This window comes from Stenella coeruleoalba, assembly GCF_951394435.1.
Source record: "Stenella coeruleoalba genome assembly, chromosome: 7".
NCBI classification, from domain to species: Eukaryota; Metazoa; Chordata; class Mammalia; order Artiodactyla; family Delphinidae; genus Stenella; species Stenella coeruleoalba.
The window spans coordinates 37,075,644-37,097,943 of NC_137153.1; the positions used below are offsets into that span (position 1 = coordinate 37,075,644).

General features: G+C 37.6%; 1 protein-coding gene across 6 annotated transcripts in view; it reads left to right on the top strand.

Annotated features, from left to right (window-relative positions):
• The window catches only part of FANCC (FA complementation group C), a 264,270-nt gene that overhangs the window by 87,492 nt on the left and 154,478 nt on the right, over positions 1-22,300 (top strand). For 4 of the 6 annotated variants that reach the window (XM_079927798.1, XM_079927801.1, XM_079927799.1 and 1 more), the window contains 3 exons: positions 1,030-1,272; positions 2,937-3,021; positions 8,184-8,278. In XM_079927798.1, the coding sequence (XP_079783924.1) occupies positions 1,108-1,272; positions 2,937-3,021; positions 8,184-8,278 (345 nt within the window). In that variant the 5' untranslated portion in view covers positions 1,030-1,107. The remainder of the gene's footprint in view (positions 1-1,029; positions 1,273-2,936; positions 3,022-8,183; positions 8,279-22,300) is intronic. The other 2 variants (XM_079927802.1, XM_079927803.1) reach the window with 1 other exon arrangement.

Consider the following 22,300-nt stretch of genomic DNA (forward strand, 5'->3'; position numbering starts at 1 on the left):
GATGTTATTGGCATTTAATTGGGAGCACCTTATCTGTTAATTAATCGCTGTTGAAGATTTAAACTCACTTACTACTTGCAGAGTAATCTTTTGAAATTAGATAGCTGAGTATCATCCCTGCCCCAGGAAACTATGAGTCTGTAAAAGCCTGCACCTGTTGAGAAGCAGCCTTCCCTTCTTTGCCCAGTATGCTTCCCATGGGTGTGGATGGCAAGGAGCTGGGATGGTGGTGAGGCACCTGGAGTTTATTTACCTATCTCTGCCTGAGGTACTCACTCACTCTGCATGTAACTCCACTATTCTTTTTAACATGTACTTCAGATGTCGTAAGTCAGGTTTATGAGTTTTTATTTTCTGTCACTTAGGACTGGCATACCTCCTCAACAATTGGAGTTTATCTTATTTTACCAAAATATGATTTCTTCTTCTGAATGGAGACCAAGCATATACAGCAGTCATTAATTAAATTAAGCAGATTGTTCAAATTGGTGCATGTGGAATGAATTATTTTACTTTTTTCTCAGAATTGAGAAACTAGGAAGAAAATTCATTAGACACTAATGCATAGAGATTTTTTTACACCTAAATGAGAAGCCAGAAGTGCATATAAAACATAAGAACTTCAAAAACATTTCTTAGGCACAGACTATTATGAAACTCCCCTGGATGTTTTTGATTTCCCATTACATTAAAATACTCAAATGAACTTCATATTCAGAACATTTAAAAATAGCTCAGTCTTAAAAAGAAGATATAAAGTATTATCAGCTGTGCTTTTTGTACATAATTAGCATGTGCCTATGGAGGTATAATGACTTTTAGTGTAATGATATTACTCATGATAAAAAGTTCAGATGGTAAAAATTGGAGATACAGCTGGGTGACACATTTTAAAATAACTCAAAGATGACTTCACAGAAAGCATGCTATTTTGGTCCCTTGTAATCCTCCTTTCACTCATCAGTGGTATGAAGGCATTGATAAAAGATCCTTTTTTAAATGTTTCATTTCTTTCCCCCTTTCTTATAGATTTGATGTGTGTTCACTGTTTCCTTCAGCGTGTGATAAACCACTGTGAAGGTACATCACCTTTTCCCTTTTTCTGAGATGGCTCAAGATTCAGTAGGCCTTCCTTCTGATTTTCAGTTTTGGATGCGCAAGCTTTCTGTATGGGATCAGGCATCCACTTTGGAAACCCAACAAGACACCTGTCTTCACCTGCCTCAGTTCCAGGAGTTCCTGAGGCAGTTGTATGAAGCCTTGAAAGAGATGGTGAGTAGTGGACCAAAATAATAAGGTTATTTTGTGACATCAGGAACTCTTTACCAGATTTTATTAAGCCTGAATGCAGTCCAGGGACTTGTGGTATTGACCTAACGAAAGATTAGACAGACAAATTACCTGTAAATATTGCAGACAGGATGTGGTTTCCTAGTGTCTGATTCATTATGACTTCAGTCTTTTCTTTCTTGATTAGTTATATTGTCACATGAGACTTCCCGACCAATCAAGTTGTTTTTAAATAAACAAGACTTCGACACTTGTTGTCAGGAAATAATTGGGTTTCTTTTAAAGGCCTTTGTATCTCTTAAATATTGAAGGGTTTGCTGAAATGCTTACTCTTTTCTCAACCCTATTCTAAAGTGGGCTCTACTAAGAGATGATAAATGTTAAGATCTCTTCTTTATAAATATTTTAAGTGGACTTTTCTTGTGAATATTAAGATTATGAGTGTCTTCACTATTGTTGTATACATTATTGTGTTCAAAATTTTGTATTTTTTCATTTTGACATAAGATTTCATACTTTCATTGCAATAGGTATTTTTGTGAATTAATGTATTTTCATAATATCAAAATATTATTTATTTATACTTATTTTCTAATTTCAAAATGAAAAGCAAAATTGTCATTTAATGTAGGTGTTCTTGTGTTATACTTTTCTTTCCTTAATCAAAGAAGCAAGTAGGAAATTTGAAGAACAATTAATAGTGATGATGTGAGTTCACATGTCTTTAGAAAGAAGAAGAAAAGATACTGTCTGTATGAACAACTAATGCTAACTTTTAAAATTGTTTTTTGGCAATGAGACTTTAGTAACTTGACCTTAAAGTGATTCCAGAAAGTCCAGGACTGACCTTGATGCTCAGACAAATGTGAGGAATTTATTGCTTCAGCAGTAGGAAATGCTTATCATTTCAGCTTACATGCATGTTAGCCCAGTTTGGTCTTATTTTTTAACTTTCTTGAAAGGTAAAGAAGTGGGAAAGGGCCAAGTGTACAACAGCAAGTGTATTTTTTAATCTTAAGCTGTTTTCTATTTGGTTGATTGCTTTTTGTTTCAGGTTTTAGGTCGTTGCAGACAAATATGATGTCATTTAGCATATAGTAATCAAAATAGTAATAAACAGAGATATGCATCTATATGCTTTGGCTGCTTTTATTTCATTTTACAAGTTCCAGAGTTCTTGTGCTGCTAAACCTTCTTTGAGCTAGTGCTACTGGAGCTGACTCAGGAACTTCTCTTATTATGTTAGAAAAAAAAACCAGGATGAACGTATGGTGTTATATAGATATTAGTCACCTATAATTTTTTTCACTATTATGCAGTCTTTGTTATTTTTTAGATAAAGTGGCCTTTCTTGACTTAAATATGAGTAAAAGAAAGTTAATGCTGCAATAATATTGATTTTACCTAAACTTGTTGTACTTCTTAGTTTGGGTGGCCTGGTTTAAGGATGAAGTATGGTGATTGCTTGTTAAACTTTATTAGAATTACTTACCTAAAGATCTTCTCTAACCTTTTTCTCCCCTTACTTTTCTAAAATATATGCTAAACAAGAAACATTCAAGCTCCCTTAACCTATAATGGCAGTTCAGGCTTTTCTGAGTTGCGTAGTGTCCTTTTACTGACCAAAACATAATTTTCTTTTATAGGATTCAAGTGCAATTATTGAAAGATTCCCCACAGTTGGTCAACTGTTGGCAAAAACTTGCTGGAATCCTTTTATCTTAGCATATGGTAAGAATCCAAAACATGTCCTCTCAAAATGCAGACTTCTAATGATAATTTTAATCTTTGCATTGTTTAACAAAACACAGAACTTTAAATTATAAGCCTTTTTCTTATTTTTCATGAAACAACTTATCAAATGTATTCCTTGTTCCATTACAAAGAAGGTACCCTTTAGTGTTGTCCATATATGTTTGTGTATGTATATATAGATAAGCACACACAAACAAGCACATACATGCAGATGTGTAGGAGAACAGAACTCCTTGAATTAGAGGGCAGAAACTCCCAGATGATTGTTATAACTTCATTTTTAATTCAGTGTAAAATGGTTATAATAATGAAATAATTTCTTGTTTTGCAATTTCATATTAACTCACCATTTTCCATGTGTAAAATTCTTCAGTGTTTGAATTCTGCTATGGCTCTGCCATTATTTAGGGGTGACAGTTTGGTTTTACTCAAGGTTAAAAGGAATTTGGGGATACTTTGGGGGAGGTGTTCCTTCACTGACCTCCTGCCTACCTGTCTAGCCTCATTTCCTGTTTAATCCTCCACAGCTATACCACATGCATTGTAGACAGTTTAAATTACTAACAGTGCTTGATGTCTGGGCCTGCGACATGCAGTTCTTTTTGCCTGGAACTCTGTTCTCATCTCATGTCCTCAAATCTTCTTCGAAATAGCCTTGCTAGGGCTGAGTTAGGAACCTTTCTTAGTGTGTGCATAGCTGCCAGTATCTCCCTTAATTATAACACTTACTACACTGCTTTATAATTGTTGGTTTGCCTGTCTGATGCCCTGGAAGACTGAATGCCTCTCAACAGCAGGAACTGTGGTTTTAGTTCTCTTTGTTGTCCCAGAGCTTAGCATAGGGTGAATAGGCACATCTGAAGGTTTATAGTGGAGGTTTATTGCCTTGATTTGACTATATTGTTAGCTAATGTAATATATACTTTTCTTTCTTTTTTTTTTTTTTTTTTTTGGCGGTACGCGGGCCTCTCACTGTTGTGGCCTCTCCCGTTGCGGAGCACAGGCTGCGGACACGCAGGCTCAGCCGCCATGGCTCACGGGGCCCAGCCGCTCCGCAGCATGTGGGATCCTCCCAGACCGGGGCACGAACCCGTGTCTCCTGCATCGGCAGGCGGACTCTCAACCACTGCGCCACCAGAGAAGCCCCCTACTTTTCATATTTTTAAAGCCAGAGACTAATTGCATAATATAATGATAGTAGAATCAAAAATAATAAGAATATTCCCCTTTGATGTTTAGAGAATTACACAGTATCTCTTTCCTAGCCTGTTCTAAGTCATTAGAAGGAGCTTGAACTAGGTGGGGAAGGGACAACATTTGCATTTGGTTCCATGAGCATACATGCATGGGTGCACTGCATATACTCAAACTTACTGGCTCCACCCCCAACTTCATTCTATTCCTTTTCCTCTTCACTTAATGCCTCTTGCTTCCTCTTCCCCCTTAAGTTGACGCTTCCTCCTTTACCCACTTAGCTTGTTCAAGTTCTTGATCTAAAATGGCGAAGCCATCACTGTATTTGCCTACCAGGGCCATGCTTACCTGCCCCAAATTTATATATTTCAACTAGGCCAGTGTTTCTCAAAAAACCTTTGACCAGAAATACATTTTCTATACATGTGTGTATATGCATACATACAGTTATACGCATACACCCACACGTTTCATGAAAAAATGCTTGCTTTTATTATGTGCAATTCATATTCACTATACCATTTTTAAAATGGTTTTCATGACCCAAAACTGATTTTACAATCCACCTATAGGTCGTGACCAAAAGTGTGAAAAACATTGAGCTAGGCCAATGCTGTTGATGGCAGGAGAAGGGAAAAGAAACTGTTGAATTTCCTCCATTTAAAGGCATCACTCATAGTTAGATACTTCATAGATTGAATGACCACTTTTTAGAAAAAAAATAATATGCCCTTTAAGTGTACGTAGTGGATGTGGGACACATCCTTAATTCAGAAATGTTAAAATGTGGGAAAGTTTGGGTTGTAGAATTGAAGTAGAACGCATTGCTCACTTTGTGCTGAGCACTGTTCTCTATGGATTGCATCGTGGGTCTAACTGAGTTCTTGATAGGCTTGCAGGATAGATATTTATGGATTAGCCTAAATATGTCACTTTTCTCAGAATATTGAACTAATAAAATCCAGGATCCTACTCCTCTAAAGCCCATGTTGTTGTAATGATCTGCCCCCATGGATTGTACCACTGTGGTTGAAATGTTCCAGTCCTGGCTTTACTACCAGCCAGCTTCATGTGAATGTATATAGTCACTATTTTTTTTTTTTTTTTTTTTTAATGTCAAGCCCTAGGAAAACATGGCTCACAATTTCTGCCCTCTAGGAGCTTCCAGTCAGGGAAAAAAGAAACCTAAGGAGATCAGCCAGAGTCAGGATGATGGTTGGTACTGTGGAGCTTTGACTAAGTTGCTGAGGGGAAGGAGAGTTTCACAGGCGAGGTTTTGCAGGGGCTGACTCTTGGAGGAAAATAGATGAGATAGGATTTTCTAAGGCAAGAACTAAGGCAAGAACTCACTGGGTCTCCGATTCTTTATTTGTAAAAGTGAGAGACTGGACTGATTTTTCCCTGTGGACTTAGACTTGCATCTGTCTGTGATCTTTCCTTAGCACCTAATCTCTATTACTTTGGCCCCCTCTGTGAACCAGAAACAAATTCTCCATCTCTTTCTGTTTAAATGTGTGTGTTACCATTTGAACTGCCCATTAAATTTCAGTTTCCTGTTTGAGGTATGCATTTGGTTTTGAGCTAGTAGAGGAGACTGACAGGCACAGAACTCATGAGTAATCAAATCTTGCCTGTGTTGCCACTGTTGTTTCACTAGTTGGGCACTTTCTTCCAGGAAGGGATATTTTCTTATGGTTTTGTAATATCAAAATTATTTTTTAAGTACAGTAAGAGTAAACAGTTTCCATCAAGGAAAGAAGTAAGTGAGTGAGACTAGGATCAGAAATAAGGATAATAAGGAAGGAGGAAGGATTTGCAAATTAAAAGACTCCACAAAGAGAAGAGAAAAAATAGTTAATAGAAAAAACACCTTTTATTCAGTGGTGTTCTCTCCATAAAATTACTGCCTTCACCTCCTTGGAGTTCTGGCTGGTAGGTTCTAGGTCTGAGCTCATGATTAACGTATTATAGCTATAACCTGTTTTCCTCATGCTTTTTATTACTGTGTGAGAGTTTGCCCCCAAACTTGGCAGCTTAAAACAAATATTTATTGTCTAAAAAAATGCTGCCATCACTTTTAAACTATAGAATTAATTCAGCTTTCATTTGAGCTTTCAGTTCAAGATATCAAACAATAAAATATTAGGTGACAAATATATGGTGGTATATTCCTTTCCCTTACACTCATTTTTAGATGAGTGCTTTGCACTAATGACTGTCTGCATGATGAATCCCAGGCAGTTTTCGATCCCCAGTGCTCCAGCTCCGATGTCTGAGCCTCTAGGGAGGAGCCTGACAGATGCCATCCCCTGTAGACAGTGCTGGTGGCATTCATGAATAATAGGTGATGGCTTGCATCTTTAAATCCCTAAAGCAAAGTAAGCTCATTAGCAGTGCATTTCAGTGCATTGACTCTGGGCAAAGAAATAAAGGCTGGGGGCAAGTTACTCTTGCTCTTCTTTTTCTTTTTGAGAGAAAAGTAAAAAATAATATGCTTGTTGAACTAAATGTGCAGAGTCACTCAACACCTGGGGAAAACTCCTATCTTTTGGATTCTTTTAGATTTACACTCCATAATTAACATTTTCTGTCTTTTTTTCTCTTCAGTGGTGAGTGTCTGATTTTTGGAAATGCTCCCCATCAGGTTGCATTCTGTATAACATGGGAAGCTGCTTACATAAGCATATCATTAGATGTGTTTGTCACACTTGTGACATACAGATAGTTATAATTTCTTCTGATATTTAAAACATAGAAAGTACAATAGTCAGATTTTTAATCAGTGGCATTGGTTCAACCTGAAGAACCCTAGGATCTCCAGTGGTTAAATTATGTGATTCTTGCAATGAACTGATTTCAGGCAAGCCAGTGATGTAATTGAGCTCATAAAAGCTAGGAAAAATAGGACTATCCCTCAGGATAACCCCTGATAAAGTTTGTTCAGAGGTGTTAGTTGTTAGGAGAGCCTAAGTTTATGGGGGGAAAATGGATTTAAAATTACTATCAGGGTCCTTTGGTTTGTGGTTGAAAATGCCGAGATAGCTTACTGTAGTTTGTATTCTCCTTATTTCTTGTTAATGAAGCCCGGTAGAAATGCTGTGTTTATGAAATTGCAGTAGATAACAAAGTAAAGAGCATCAGGTGATTTTGCAGAGGAGTGATTCCGGGTGCTGGGTTTCCTCAGCATCAGCTCCATGGCCTTGTGGTAAAGTCCATAGTAGCTTGGCTCTAGTTCAGGTACTGACATCTTCAATTTTTAGGTCTCATTTTTGCTTCTCAGTTGTGTTATAGAATCTCCAACTTGAATGGACTTAGTTACCAAAGGAGGAAAGAGAAAATGGCTTACCAAGTAGATGTCCTAGCCAAATAGATTTCAAAGGTCAGCATTGTTATCACATATTTAGTAAAGTTTTACATTTTAGAGTAAAGAATTAGGAGCATGTAAAAGGCTTCTATTTTATCCAAACCATTTGGTACTAAAAAGAATGTATTTTAAACAATTCTTTTTGTTAAATTTATTTTTAACAAGTGGGGGTATTTTGGCCAATTTGTTTAAATCAGAAATACTGACTACTGCTTATGGCAGTGATATTGCCTTAAAAAGGCTGAAATTACTAATGGTTTGAATATAAAATAAAGAACTGATCTTTAAAAAAGCTAGTTCTTTCCATCATTCTCTTTTGGCTTTAAAAATTGCTGCTGTGACAGAAAGAGAATTGACCTCACAAGGGCTAAGCATAAGTGATCCTGAACCCACAAGAAGGAAAAAAACCACAAAGTTTCACACATGGTCCTGGATGCTTGTTCTATGAACTTAGTAGTTTGTGATTTTCGTAAAATATAATAAATATATTTCCTTTAGTATATAATGTTACAAATTTTATACTGATTATCTTTTCTTTCTATTTGATAAAACCTACTCATTTTAGTTTTCCTTTTTGCAGATGAAAGCCAAAAAATTCTAATATGGTGCTTGTGTTGTCTGATTAAGAAAGATCCACAGAATTCTGGAGAATCAAAGCTTAACTCCTGGACACGGGTAAAAATAAATCTTGCACTATACTGCTTTGAATTCAATAAAGGTGCTGCTTTGACAGTCCAGAAACTTTTTCAGACACATCCTTCACTGTTAAACTTGTAAAGCTTTACAAGAGATTTCAGTTTTGTTTGATTGCGAATTCCTTAAGAGACAGGTCCTCAGGGTGAACTTCCCCATGCCTGCAAGAACTAATGTTGAGTGGTTTTAGAAAGTTACTCTCAGGTAATTAAAAGAATGTACTCTCCTTCCTTCTAACAATTGTTTCTTCCTACCAACCTACTTTAAATACTTATATAATTTCTCTTCAGGTACTTCTCTGCCTCTCTCAGAATCTATTCTGTAGTAAAACTAAAATTCAGAAGTGCCCTGGGAGCAGCAGTCTTTATTTTGTGTCCTAAAGTTGGTGCCCTGGCCAGTGTGCTCAGACTAGCATCTAGGGCTGGTTGGCTAATGCTGCAAGCACCGTTAAAATCGGTTACCTGACCGTGCTAGTCCAGATAGCTGACAGCTTCCTGAATTCCCCGTTTCTGCTTCCTCTTGAATGGTGGGCACAAATAGGAGAATGTTGTAAGGCTGTGCTGTAGCTGCCCTCACCACCAGCAAGTTGGCTGGTCTTTTCTCTTACCCCCCACTGCCCTGCTGCAATAACCTCAAGGACTTGCTGATGCCTGTCAGACTCCACTTACTATGCATATGGTCTAGATTAGCTGCTTAGTATTATGAAACCAACCACCCAGATTAATGCATATGGTTTTGTCTAGCAATCTGACTAGTGATATCATTCCGTTCACTGCTTTTTACCATTCCTTCGTTTTATACAGAATTGCTGACAGAGATGACAAAGACAGTATTTGCATTTTTGTTAGATTAAAAGAAGAATTGGAGGGACAGTAGAAGTGAAAAGGATTGGGCGAGGGACGGAAAAAATGCAACATTTAACTCGAAGGAAAATTAAAGAGCTGAAGGAAGGAACTGATAAGTAGAATTAGGGAAGAAAAGGTATGAAAAACAAGACTATAGAAATAGAATAACATACTTAGTTTTCAGCTTTTTAAATTATTGCTTTAGTTGAGTATTTGCTATTTTAGTGATTATTTAGGATATATATTTTTATTGGCTAGCTCATTAAGTCCAGAAATAGGCCATCTTATAAAGTGTTTTTAGAGTGATTAGGTTAACTTTCTTCATTTAACTCGTGACTTATATTAGCCTAGTTTTAAGTTTCTAGCCTTGCAGTTTATTCTGTGGGTTTCCCTTATTTAATATTGTGTCCATTTAATAAATAGGTGCTCATTAAGTGTAGCACAGGGAGGTAAAGTTAAAACACTTAATTCCTACCTTCAGGGAGTTTACAGACTACTAACCAGGTCATTCTAGGGCAGTGTCATTGGGTTATTGGTAGAACTATGTATAGGGGTGATGGTGACGCAGAGGAGGGACACTTGTTCAGACTTGGTGGTTTGGTGATGTTTCCTGGGAGAGATGATATATCAGCTGAGTTTTGAAGGATGACTAAGAGAACAGGATAGAGTTTTAGGAACGGTATTCCTGCCAGCAAAAAGAGCATGTGCAAAGAATGGCGGTGAGGAAGCAAATGCTGTATTCAGGAAACTGCAGGTGCTTAGATATCCCTGAGCTTGGGATTTTATAGGGTTGATGATGAAGCATAAAGCCTTATGTATGATTATAAGAAGTTTTTACTTTAACTTGAAGGCAGTGGGGAAACCACCGAAGTATTTTAAATAGAGAAATCATATGGCTAGGTGTGAATTTTAGAAACTTACCAGCAAAAGGAAGTTGCTTTGGAAGGTGCCAGGGATAGCACTTTCAAAGCAATTGTAGTGGTAAAAGTGAGAAATCATGAAGGCCTGAATGAAATGGAAAAGAGGGACCAGATTTATGATATTAATAAGGTAAATATGTAAGGATGTAACGGCAAATTAAGTGCAGGTGTACTTAGGTGTAGGTCGAGTTGAACTTAGTGTTTTCAGGAGAGGGGCTGATTTGCACATAGAGGGTTGACAGTCCTCAGGGTACAGGAACAGTGGAAGCCATGCGTGAGGGTGAGATCACCCAAGGAAAGTGCCTAGTGTGAGGAAGGGAAAGGGCCTAGGGACAACCCTGGGAGACACTGGCATTTAAGGAGTGAGTGGAAGAATAAGTTACACTGCACACTAGAAAGGGGGAGTCCAAGAAGAAGAAGGAGAAAAGCAGCAGCATTTTAAGAAGGAATGAGTGGTCATTTATATCTAATGCTATAGCACGCCACTGTCCAATAGAAACAAAGTATATTCTACATAGATAATTTTCAGTTTTCTAGTACCTGCTTTAAGAAATGTAAAAAGAAAAAGTTGAGACTAATTTTAATGATTATTTTATTTAACCCAGTATATCCAAAATACCATTATTAAAATATGTAATAAATATAAAAATTATTAATGTGATCATTTTATAATCTTTTTTATACTGAGTCATTGAGATCCAGTATATATGTTATACTTAATTCAGTGTATATGTTACATCTTAATTCAGAGGCTAAATTTTCATTGGAAATTCTTGATTTGTTTTATAAAATATACAGTTGAAAAAGTAGGTTCACATACCCAAATTGTTTCAAAGAAACTTAAAGCTGAATCATGTGTCTGTTTTCAAATTTAAATTTAATTAAAATTTTAAAAGTTAAAAATTCATTTTTCTTCATTGTACCTGTTACATTTGAAAGTGCTGAGTAGCCTCATGTGGCTAGTTGTCACTGTATTGGACACGGCAATTGTAGAGCATAAAGGATTGAAAGAGCAAGATAAGGACTGAAAAGCACTACTTGGATTTAGCCACTAAGGAGAAATGACTTTGGTGAGAATAGGTTTAGTGGGAGGTTGAGGGAAGTAGCCAGGCTGCTATAGATATTGAGGAATGATGGGGAGGTGAGGAAGCAGAGGTAATAAACTTTGATTACCCTTTGAAGAAACTTGGCAGTGAAGGAAGGAGAGAAAGTTGATTGAAATAGAGATGGTTCTGAATCTGCTTTACTCTGAGAAGATGGTGCCACTAGAGAGGAGTTGAGCACTTAAGAGACTAGGAAAACAGTTTCCCTCATCGTTGTACTAGGCAAACCTGTAATATTAACTGATAAAAAATATGATGTGTAGGAATAATATTAATTATTTAACTTTTAGCAGTCTAAAGCTAATTACATATACCTATCACAAATCAGTACCTTCATAATTGTATAATGTTGACTGTAAATGCAGCAAGACAGAAGATGGTTGCTAGTTTATGAATCAATTGTACATATCTTGGGTATATTTTCTTTTATCCTAAAAGTGATATTTTCTCCATAAAAGTTAAAGAGTGACATATTACACTTTAAAAATGTGTAATTGTCATCAAGTATCCTTCTAAAACTATATAACAAGCCATATTTTAATAATATTTGTTAGTTTCATTCAGTGAGCATTTACTTAGTACCTGATACATGCTAGCCTGTTTTAATTGTGGTAATAAAATCTTGGGTCATTCTGTGTTTCTGGAGCATCACAAATGTGATTGAAACACCCTGAGTCAAAAACAAAGAATTTCTTCTATAAATTCTAAAATGCAGTAAAAATTCATGTTAATTATTAAATTTGAAAATGGTAGACTGAATTGATTAGTTGTATTTTTAGGACAGAGATGTAATAGAAATTCTGGGTTTTTTATGTGTTTTAATTTTGCTGAATGCCTAGTTAACTTTATTCCTCTGAATTTTCTTATACTTGTCATTTAAAAAAAATTTATATTGGAGCATAGTTGATTAACAATGTTGTGTTAGTTTCAGGTGTACAGCAAAGTGATTCAGTTATATATATACATGTATCTATTCTTTTTCAAATTCTTTTCCCATTTCGGTTATTACAGAATATTGAGCAGCATTCCCTGTGCTATACAGTAGGTCCTTGTTGCTTATGTTTTAAATATAGCAGTGTGTAAATGTCAATGCCAAACTCCAAATCAATCCCTCCTCCTCGTCCTCTAAGTCTGTGAGTCAGCTTCTGTTTTGTAAATAAGTTCATTTCTATCATTTGTATTAAAGATTCCACATATAAGCGATATCACGTGATATTTGTCTTTCTCTGTCTGACTTAATTCACTTAGTATGCTAATCTCCAGGCCCATCATGTTGCTTCAAATGGCATAATTTCATTCTTTTTAATGGCTGAGTAATATTCCATAGTATATATGTACCACATCTTCTTCATCAACTCCTCTGTTGATGGCCATTTAGGCTGCTTCCATGTCTTGCTTATTGTAAACAGCACTGCAATTGACATTGGGGTGTTCTCTGGATATATGCCCAGGAGTGGGATTGCTTGATAATATGATAGCTCTATTTTTAGTTTCTTAAGGAACCTCCATAACTGTTCTCCATAGTAGCTGTACCAATTTACATTCCCACCAACAGTGTAGGAGAGTTCCCTTTTCTCCACACCCTCTCCAGCATTTATTGTTTGTAGATTTTTTGATGATGGCCATTCTGACAGGTGTGAGGTGATACCTCATTGTAGTTTTGATTTGCATTTATCTGATAATTAGTGATGTTGAGCATCTTTTCATGTGCTTTTTGACCATCTATATTTCTTCTTTGGAAAAATGTTTATGTAGATCTTCTGCCCATTTTTTGATTGGGTTGTTTGTTTTTTTGATACTGAGCTGCATGAGCTGTTTGTAAATTTTGGAGAATAATCCCTTGTTGGTCACATCGTTTGCAAATATTTTCTTCCATTGTGTGCATTGTCTTTTCATTTTGTTTATGGTTTCTATTGATGTGCAACAGCTTTTGAGTTAATTAGGTCCCATTTGTTTATTTTTGTTTTTATGTCCATTACTCTAGGAGACAGCTCGGAAAAGACATTGCCGTGGTTTATGTCAAAGAGTGTTCTGCCTATGTTTTCCTCTAAGAGTTTTGTAGTACCCAGTCTTACATTTAGGTCTTTAATCCATTTTGAGTTTATTTTTGTCTGTGGTGATAAAGAGTGTTCTAATTTCACTTTTTTCCCATGTACCTCTCCAGTTTTCCCAGCATCATTTATTGAAGAGACTGTCTTTCCTCCATTGTCTAGTCTTGCCTCCTTTTTCATAGATTAATTGACCGTAGGTGCGTGGATTTATTTCTGGGCTTTCTATCCTGTTCCATTGATCTATATTTTTTTTTGTGTGACAGTACCATACTGTTTTCATGACTGTAGCTTGATAGTATAGTCTGAAATCAGGGAGCCTAATTCCTCCAGCTCCATTTTTCTTTTTCAAGACTGTTTTGACTATTTGGGGTCTTTTGTGTCTCCATACAAATTTTGAGATTTTTTTTTTGTTCTAGTTCTCTGAAAAATGCCATTGATACTTTGATAGGGATTGTATTGAATCTGTAGATTGCCTTGGGTAGTATAGTCATTTTGACAATATTGATTCTTGCAATCCAAGAACATTGTATATCTTTCCATCTGTTTTTGTCATCTTTGATTTCTTTCATCAGCATCTTACAGTTTTTGGAGTACAGGTCTTTTGTCTCATTAGGTAGGTTTATTCCTAGGTATTTTGTTCTTTTTGATGTGTTGGTAAATGGGATTGTTTCTTTAAGTTCTCTTTCTGATCTTTCGTTGTTAGTGTATAGAACAGATTTCTGTGTATTAATTTTGTATTCTGCAACTTTACTGAATTCATTGATGGGCTCTAGTAGTTTTCTGGTGGCATCTTTAGGATTATCTATGTATAGTATCATGTCATCTGCAAACAGTGACAGTTTTACTTCTTTTCCAATTTAGATTCCTTTTCTTTTTCTTCTCTAATTACCATGGCTAAGATTTCCAAAGCTATATTGAATAAAAGTGGTGAGAGTGGACATCCTTGTCTTGTTCCCGATCTTAGAGGAAGTGCTTTCAGCTTTTCACTGTTGAGTATGATGTTAGCTGTGGGTTTGTCATATGTGGCCATTATTATGTTGAGGTATGTTCCCTCTATGCCCACTTTCTGAAGAGTTTTTATCATAAATCGGTGTTGAATTTTGTCACAGCCTTTTTCTGCATCTATTGAGATGATCATATGGTTTTTCTTCTTCAGTTTGTTGATGTGGTGTATCACACTGATTGATTTGCAGATAATGAAAAATCATTGCATCCCTGGGATAAATCCCACTTGATCATTATTGTGTATGATTCTTTTTTTTTTTTTTTGCCATACGCGGGCCTCTCACTGCTGTGGCCTCTCCTGTTATGGAGCACAGGCTCCGGACGCACAGGCTCAGCAGCCATGGCTCACGGGCCCAGCCGCTCCACGGCATGTGGGATCCTCTCGGACCAGGGCACGAACCCGTGTCCCCTGCATCGGCAGGTGGACTCTCAACCACTGCGCCACCAGGGAAGCCCTGTGTATGATTCTTTTAACGTATTGTTGGATTCAGATTGCTAGTATTTTGTTGAAGATTTTTGCATCTGTTCATCAGTGATATTGGCCTGTAATTTTCTTTTTTTGTAGTATCTTTGTCTGGTTTTGGTATCAGGGTGATGGTATCCTCATAGAATGAGTTTGGGAGTACTCCTTCCTCTGTAATTTTTGGAATAGTTTCAGAAGGATAGGTGTTAACTCTTTTCTAAATGTTTGATAGAATTTGCCTCTGAAGCTATCTGGTCCTGGACTTTTGTTTTTTGGGAGTTTCTAAATCACAGTTTCAATTTCAGTACTTGTGATTTGTCTGTTCATATCTTCTGTTTCTTCTTGGTTCAGTTTTGGGAGGTTGTACCTTTCTAAGAATTTATCCATTTCTTCCAGGTTGTCAGTTTTATTGGCATATAGTTGCTTGTAGTAGTCTGTTATGATCCTTTTTATTTCTGTGGGGTCCATTGTAACTTCTTGTTTTTCATTTCTAATTTTATTGATTTGGGCCCTCTCCCTTTTTTTCTTGATGAGTCTCGCTAATTTATCTTGTCAAAGAACCAGCTTTTATTCATGCACCTTTGCTATTGTTTTCTTCATTTCTATTTCATTTATTTCTGCTCTGATCTTTATGTTTTCTTTCCTTCTACTAACTTTGGGTTTTGTTTGTTCTTTTTTCTCTAATTGCTTTAGGTGTAAGTTTAGGTTGTTTGTGACTTTTCTTGTTTCCTGAGGTAAGATTGTATTGCTATACACTTCCCTCTTAGAACCGCTTTTGCTGTATCCCATAGGTTTTAGATCGTTGTGTTTTCGTTTGCATTTGTCTCTAGGTAGTTTTTGATTTCCTCTTTGATTTCTTCAGTGATCCATTGGTTGTTTAGTAGCATATTGTTTAGCCTCCATGTGTTTGTGTTTTTACAATTTTTTTCTTGTAGTTGATTTCTAATTTCTGAGCACTGTGGTCAGAAAAGATGCTTGATATGATGTCAGTTTTCTTAAATTTACTAAGGCTTGCTTTGTGTCCCAGCATGTGATCATTCCTGGAGAATGCTTCATGTGCACTTGAGAAGAATGTATATTCTCCTACTTTTGGATAGAATGCTGTATAAATATTGATAAAGTCCATCTGGTCTAATGTGACATTTAAGGCCTGTGTCTCCTTATTGATCATTTGTCTGGATGACCTGTCCCTTGATTAAAGTGGGGTGTTAAAGTTCCCCACTACTGGAATCTAGAAAAATGGTATAGATGATCTTATTTGCAAAGCAGAAATAGAGACACAGACGTAGAGAACAAACTTATGGATACAAAGGGGGAAAAGAGGGGTGGGATGAATTGGGAGATTGGGATTGACATACATACACTACTGTGTATAAAATAGAAAACTAATGAGATCTCACTGTATAGCACAGGGAATTCCACTCGGTGCTCAGTGGTGACCTTAACGAGAAGGAAATCCAAAAAAGAGGGGATATATGTATACGTATGGCTGATTCACTTTGTTGTACAGCAGAAACTGACACAGCAGTGTAAAGCAACTCTATCTACTCCATTAAAAATAAATAAATAAATAAAGCCTCCCACTATTATTGTGTTACTGTAGATTCCTCCTTTTATGGCTGTACCCTTATATATTGGGATGTTGCTATGTTGGGGTGCATATATATTTACAATTGTTATATCTTCTTCTTGGATTGATCCTGTGATCATTATGTAGTGTCCTTCTTTGTTTCTTGTAACAGTTTTTATTTTAAAGTCTATTTTGTCTGTATTGCTATTCCAGCTTTCTTTTGATTTTCATTTGCCTGGAATACCTTTTTCCATTCCCTCACTTTCAGTTTGTATGTGTCCCTAGATTTGAAGTGGGTCTCTAGTAGACAGCATATATATATTGATCTTGTTTTTGTATCCATTCAGCCAGTATGTGTCTGTTAGTTGGAGCATTTGATCCATTTACATTTAAAGAAATGCATATCTATTGTAGATTTTCAGTTTGCTTTTACCATGAGGTTTTGATATAGCAGTCTATATATAAACAAGATTGTTTTAAGTTGCTGGTCTTTTAATTTCAAATGCATTTCCAATATCCAACATTTGTGCTCTCTTCTTCTGACAATTGGTGGTTTGATATCATATTTCTGTGCAGATGATTTCCTACCTTTATTTTATGCTTGCCTTTACCAGTGAGCTTTTCCATTCATAATTTCCTTCTTTCTAGTAGTGGCCTTTTCTTTTCCGCTTAGAGAAGTTTTTTTAGCATTTGTTGCAAAACTGGTCTGGTGGTACTGAATTCTCTTAGCTTTTGTTTGTCTGTAAAGGTTTTGATTTCTCTGTTGAATCTGAATGAGAGCCTTGCTGGATAGAGTATTCTTGGTTGCAGTTTCTTCCCTTTTATCACTTTAAATATATCGTGCCACTCCCTTCTGGCCTGCAGAGTTTCTGCTGAGAAATCAGCTGATAATCTTATGGGAGTTCCCTTGTATGTTATTTGTTGCTTTTAATATTTTTTCTTTGTTTTTACTTTTGTCAATTTGATTACTATGTGTCTTGGCATGTTCCTCCTTGGGTTTATCCTGCCTGAGGCTCTCTGCACTTCCTGGACTTGGGTGACTGTTTCCTTTCCCATGTTAGAGAAGTTTTCTGTTATTATCTCTTCAAATATTTTCTCAGGCCCTTTCTCTCCCTCTTCTCCTTCTGGGAACCCTGTAATGCAAATGTTGGTTCATTTAATGTTGTCCCAGGGGTCTCTTAGACTGTCTTCATTTCTTTTCATTCTTGTTATACTGTTCTGCGGTAGTGATTTCCACCATTCTGTCTTCCAGCTCACTTATCCGTTCTTCTGCCTCAGTTACTCTGCTATTGATTCTTTCTAGTGTATTTTTCATTTCAGTTATTGTGTTGTTCATCTCTGTTTGTTTGTGCCTTAGTTCTTCTAGGTCTCTGTTAAACATTTCTTGCATCTTCTCAAACTCCGCCTCCTTTGTTTTTCCGAGATCTTATATCATCTTCACTATCATTACTCTGAATTCTTCTTCCGGTAGATAACCTATCTCCACTTCACTTAGTTGTTCTTCTGGGGTTTTATCTTGTTCCTTCATGTTCCTCTGCCGTCTTATTTTGTCTAACTTTCTGTGATTGCGGTTTCTGTTCCACAGGCTGCAGAATTGTAGTTCTTCTTGCTTCTGCTGTCTGCCGTCTGGTGGATGAGGCTATCTAAGAGGCTTGTGCTGGATTCTTGATGGGAGGGTCTGATTACTGCCCACTGGTGGGTGGATCTGGGTCTTGTCCCTCTGGTGAGCAGGGCCATGCTCGGGAAGACTTAAAGCAGCCTAACTGCTGATGGGTGGGGCTGTGTTTGTTGTTTGGCCTGAGGTGCCCAGCACTGGAGCCTACAGGCTGTTGGGTAGGGCTAGGCCTTGGGGAGGAAATGGTGACCTCCAGGAAGGCTCACACGAATGAGTACTCACCAGAACTCTGCTGCCAATGTTTTTTTCCCCCTCAGTGAGCCACATCCGTCCCTTGCCTCTGTAAGAGACCATCCAATACTAGCAGGCAGGTTTGGCCCAGTCTCTTACAAGGTCACTACTTTTTTCCCTGGGTCCTGGTGAGCATGGGACCTTGTGTGAGCCCCCCAAGAGTGGAGTTTCTTTTTCCCCCAGTCCTGTGGAATCCTGCAGTCAAACCCCACTAGCCTTCAAAACCGATTCTCTGGGGGTTCCTCCTCCTGTTGCCAGACCCCCAGGCTTGGAAGCCTGACGTGGGGCTCAGGACTTTCATTCCTGTGGGAGAACTTCTGTGGTGTAATTATTTTCCAGTTTGTGGGTTGCCCACCAGGTGGATATGGGATTTGATTTTATCGTGATTGTGCCCCTCCTACCATCTTGTTGTGGCTTCTTTTTTGTCTTTGGATGTAGGGTATCTTTATTGTCAGGTTTCAGTGTTTTTTTTGTTAGTGTTTTTTCAGCAGTTAGTTGTGATTTTGGTGTTTTTGTAGGAAGGGGTGAGCTCACATCCTTCAACTCAGTCATCTTGCCAGCCCTCCAGTGACGGCACAAACAGCATCCAATGGAAGATGGTGCAGAGGCAAATTCCGCACCTGTCCTAGAAATTGTTTGATGCTTGCCATATGTTAGCCTTTGTTAATATGTTATGTTGGAAATACATTAATTCTTTTGGAGTCTTACTAGTAACCTCAAATGTACTGTCAAATAACACTGTCTCTGTGGCTCTTCTTACAGCTCTTAGAGACTGGTTGAAGTCACAGGACTCTTTCACATCTTTTTGGAATATTTGGTTTTTGAAAAATTTAGTTTTACCAGTGAATCCATTGAACAGATGCTTTTTGAGAACCTACTGTTTGCCTGGCACTATTAAAGAAGTTGAGGATACAGTAGTGGATCTAAAGACAGTCTGTTCTCAGAGTTTATAATCCAAAGGGAAGGTCTCTGGGTCTGCCAAATTTAGGAACTACTTATGTTCTTTGGGCAAGACCATACCAGTATTGTATTTTATTCTGATGAGAAGAAAATGGCAGAATACCAGGAGTGGAGATCAGTCAAAAGGGTTTTATTCAATCTTTATTCCCTTTAAATGCAGTAGTAAGCAATATCCAGATGTTCCTGTATTGCTTCAGCCCTCTAATTCATTCTTTAGAATTAAAAAAAAAAAACCCTTTTAAAGTACAAAATCTAACCAACATGCAGAAACGTGCATGAGGCATAAATGCCAAGCTTAACGAATTGTTGCAAATAAATACCCTTTCAACTACCACCCAGGTCAGGAAATAGAATGGAACATTGTCTCCCTCCTAGAAGCTCCCAAGTGCCCCTTCCTATTTATATGCCCTTATGTGCCTTGCTAGCAGTTACTACTAGCCTGACTTTTATTTACCTTGCTTTATGGTTTTACCACTTAATTATGCAGTTTGGCCTATTATTTTATCTTGGTAAAAATGGAATAATGCAGTATGTATTTGAGATATTGTAATTTATAAGAAATATATGTCTGATCATTCAGACGACCAAAATATATTTTTTATTTATATTTGGTCTTCATCTGCAGTTCCTGGCTCACAGCTGCCAAAACTCTTGGAATCCTCTAAGTGTTAAGAGTGATAAAAGGTGTCTTGTGTTATGTTAATAAGGTGACTTTTGGAGGGCATCCGAGGATGAGGGCTGCTTGGCAGGAGAACCAACCTTGTGAGTAGAGGGTTGGAACTTTCAGTCCCACCATCTGGTTTCCTGCGAGGGGAGAGGGGCTTGAGGTTGAATCAGTTGCCATTAGCCAGTGATTTAGTCAATCATGACTATATAACGAAGCCTCCATAAAAAACCAAAGGACCACTTTTTGGCCCCTTTTCAGAGAGCTTCCACATGGGGGAAGCAGAATGTTTCTGCATGCCACCTTGACAGGCCCCAAGCTGTATAAGGACAGAAGCTTCTCTGTTTGGGACCTTGCCTTATGCATCTCTTCATCTGACTGTTGACTTGTATCCTTTAATATCCTTTTATAAGAAATCAGTAATCTAGTATATAAGTGCATTTCTTGAATTCTGTGAGCCACTCTAACAAAATAGTTGAACCCAGTGAGTGGGTTCTGGGAACCTCTGATTTAGCCAGTCGGTCAGAAGTACAGGTAATAATCTGGGTTTGGGATTAGCATCCTGAGTTGGGGGGGGTCATTGGGACCTCCAGTCACAATGTAGCCAGTCAGTCAGAAGCACAGGTAACAACATGGGCTTGGGCTGGCCTCTGAAATACCTGTCTTACCTTCTTTTAAGAAAGACATTTAAAATTTTATTGTTGTCAGATTTATCAGTCTTCTCCTTTTTGGTTAATAACTTTGTATCTTATTTAAGAAAATGTATCCCCACTTCAGGTCATGAAGACCTTTCACATTATCTTCTAAAAGTATATTGGTTTGCCTTTCCCATTTAGGTCTGTGATCTACCTGTAACTGTTTCATTATGTGGTCTAAGGTAGGAGTTCATTTTCACTTTGCTTCCACATGGATACCCCATTGTCCCAACACCATCATTGAAAAGTCTTTTTACCTCACTGAGCTATGATGCTACCTTCATAATAAATCAAATGTCTTTTTAAAAAAATTTTTTTAAGTATTTATTTATTTATGCAGCGCCTGGTCTTAGTTGTGGCATGGGGACTTCTTAGTTGTGACATGCATGTGAGATCTAGTTACCTGACCAGGGATCAAACCTGGGCCCCCTACATTGGGAGCGTGGGGTCTTACCCACTGGACCGCCAGGGAAATACCGTAAATAAAATGTCTTTTTATGTGCAGGTTTGATCCTAAATGTCTCCAATGTTCTCATTGTCTATATGCGATGCTTAATTTTATGTGTCAACTTGAATGGGCCATAGGATGCCCAGATATTTGGTCAAACATTATTCTGGATGTTTCTGCGGGAGTATTTTTAGATGAGATTAACATATAAATCAACAGACTGAATAAAGCAGTTACCCTCCCTCATGTGTGTGGGCCTCATCCAGTTAGTTGAAGGGCTGAGTAGAACAAAAAGGCTGAACACTTCCATGAGTAAGAGAATTCCTTCTGCTTGACAGGGCTTGCACTGGGACCTGAGTTTTTTCCCTGCCTTCAGTTTCAAACTAAAACATTAGATCTTCCTAGGTATTGAGTCGGCCAGCCTTCAGAAACCATTGGCTTTCCTTGTTTCAGGCCCTCAAATTTGGACTAGAACTAAACTATCAGCTTTCCTGGGTCTCCAGCTTGCCTCCATAATTAAGTGAGCCAATTCCTTTTTTTTTTTTTTTTTTGTGGTACGCGGGCATCTCACTGTTGTGGCCTCTCCCATTGCGGAGCACAGGCTCCGGACGCGCAGGCTCAGCGGCCATGGCTCACGGGCCCAGCCGCTCCGCGGCATGTGGGATCTTCCCGGACCAGGGCACGAACCTGCGTCCCCTGCATCGGCAGGCGGACTCTCAACCACTGCGCCACCAGGGAAGCCCTCTCTTTTTTTTTTTTTTTTTTTTTTTTTTGAGCCAATTCCTTATAATAGGTCTCTCTATATGTATCTATATAATCTCCTGTTAGTTCTTTTTCTCTGGAGATTCCCCACTAAAACACTATCTTTATGCCAATGCCACATTGTCTTCATTAATGTGGCCTTCTAAGTGTCTTACTATCCAGGAGGCAGTCCTTGCAGCTTGGTGTTTTTTTTTTATCAAAAAAATCATCAAATCATCTTGACTGATGATTGAACTTTGCATTACCATTATACAGATTTTAGAATCTGTTTGTCAGATTTCACCCCAAAACAAAATAACTTGTTGGGATTTTGACTGACATTATAATCAGTCAATTGGTGAGACTCTCAGTGAATACTGTACCCTTAGGGCAAAATTGCTTGTTATCAGCTTTTTAACTGTTAGCAAATTGAACAATACCTGCACAGTAAAATTTTGAAAGAGTGAGTGAATTCTTATTAAGGTCTATAAATTCATTATTTCAAATGGTCTTCCTGATAATTTTGAAAATTTTTTCTGACCTCTTATTAGCTTATTCTCTTAATGAGGCTGATGAATAGCTCACAGTGGGAATAGAAGTGTCAGCTCTATCATTTCCTAGTTTCCAACTTTT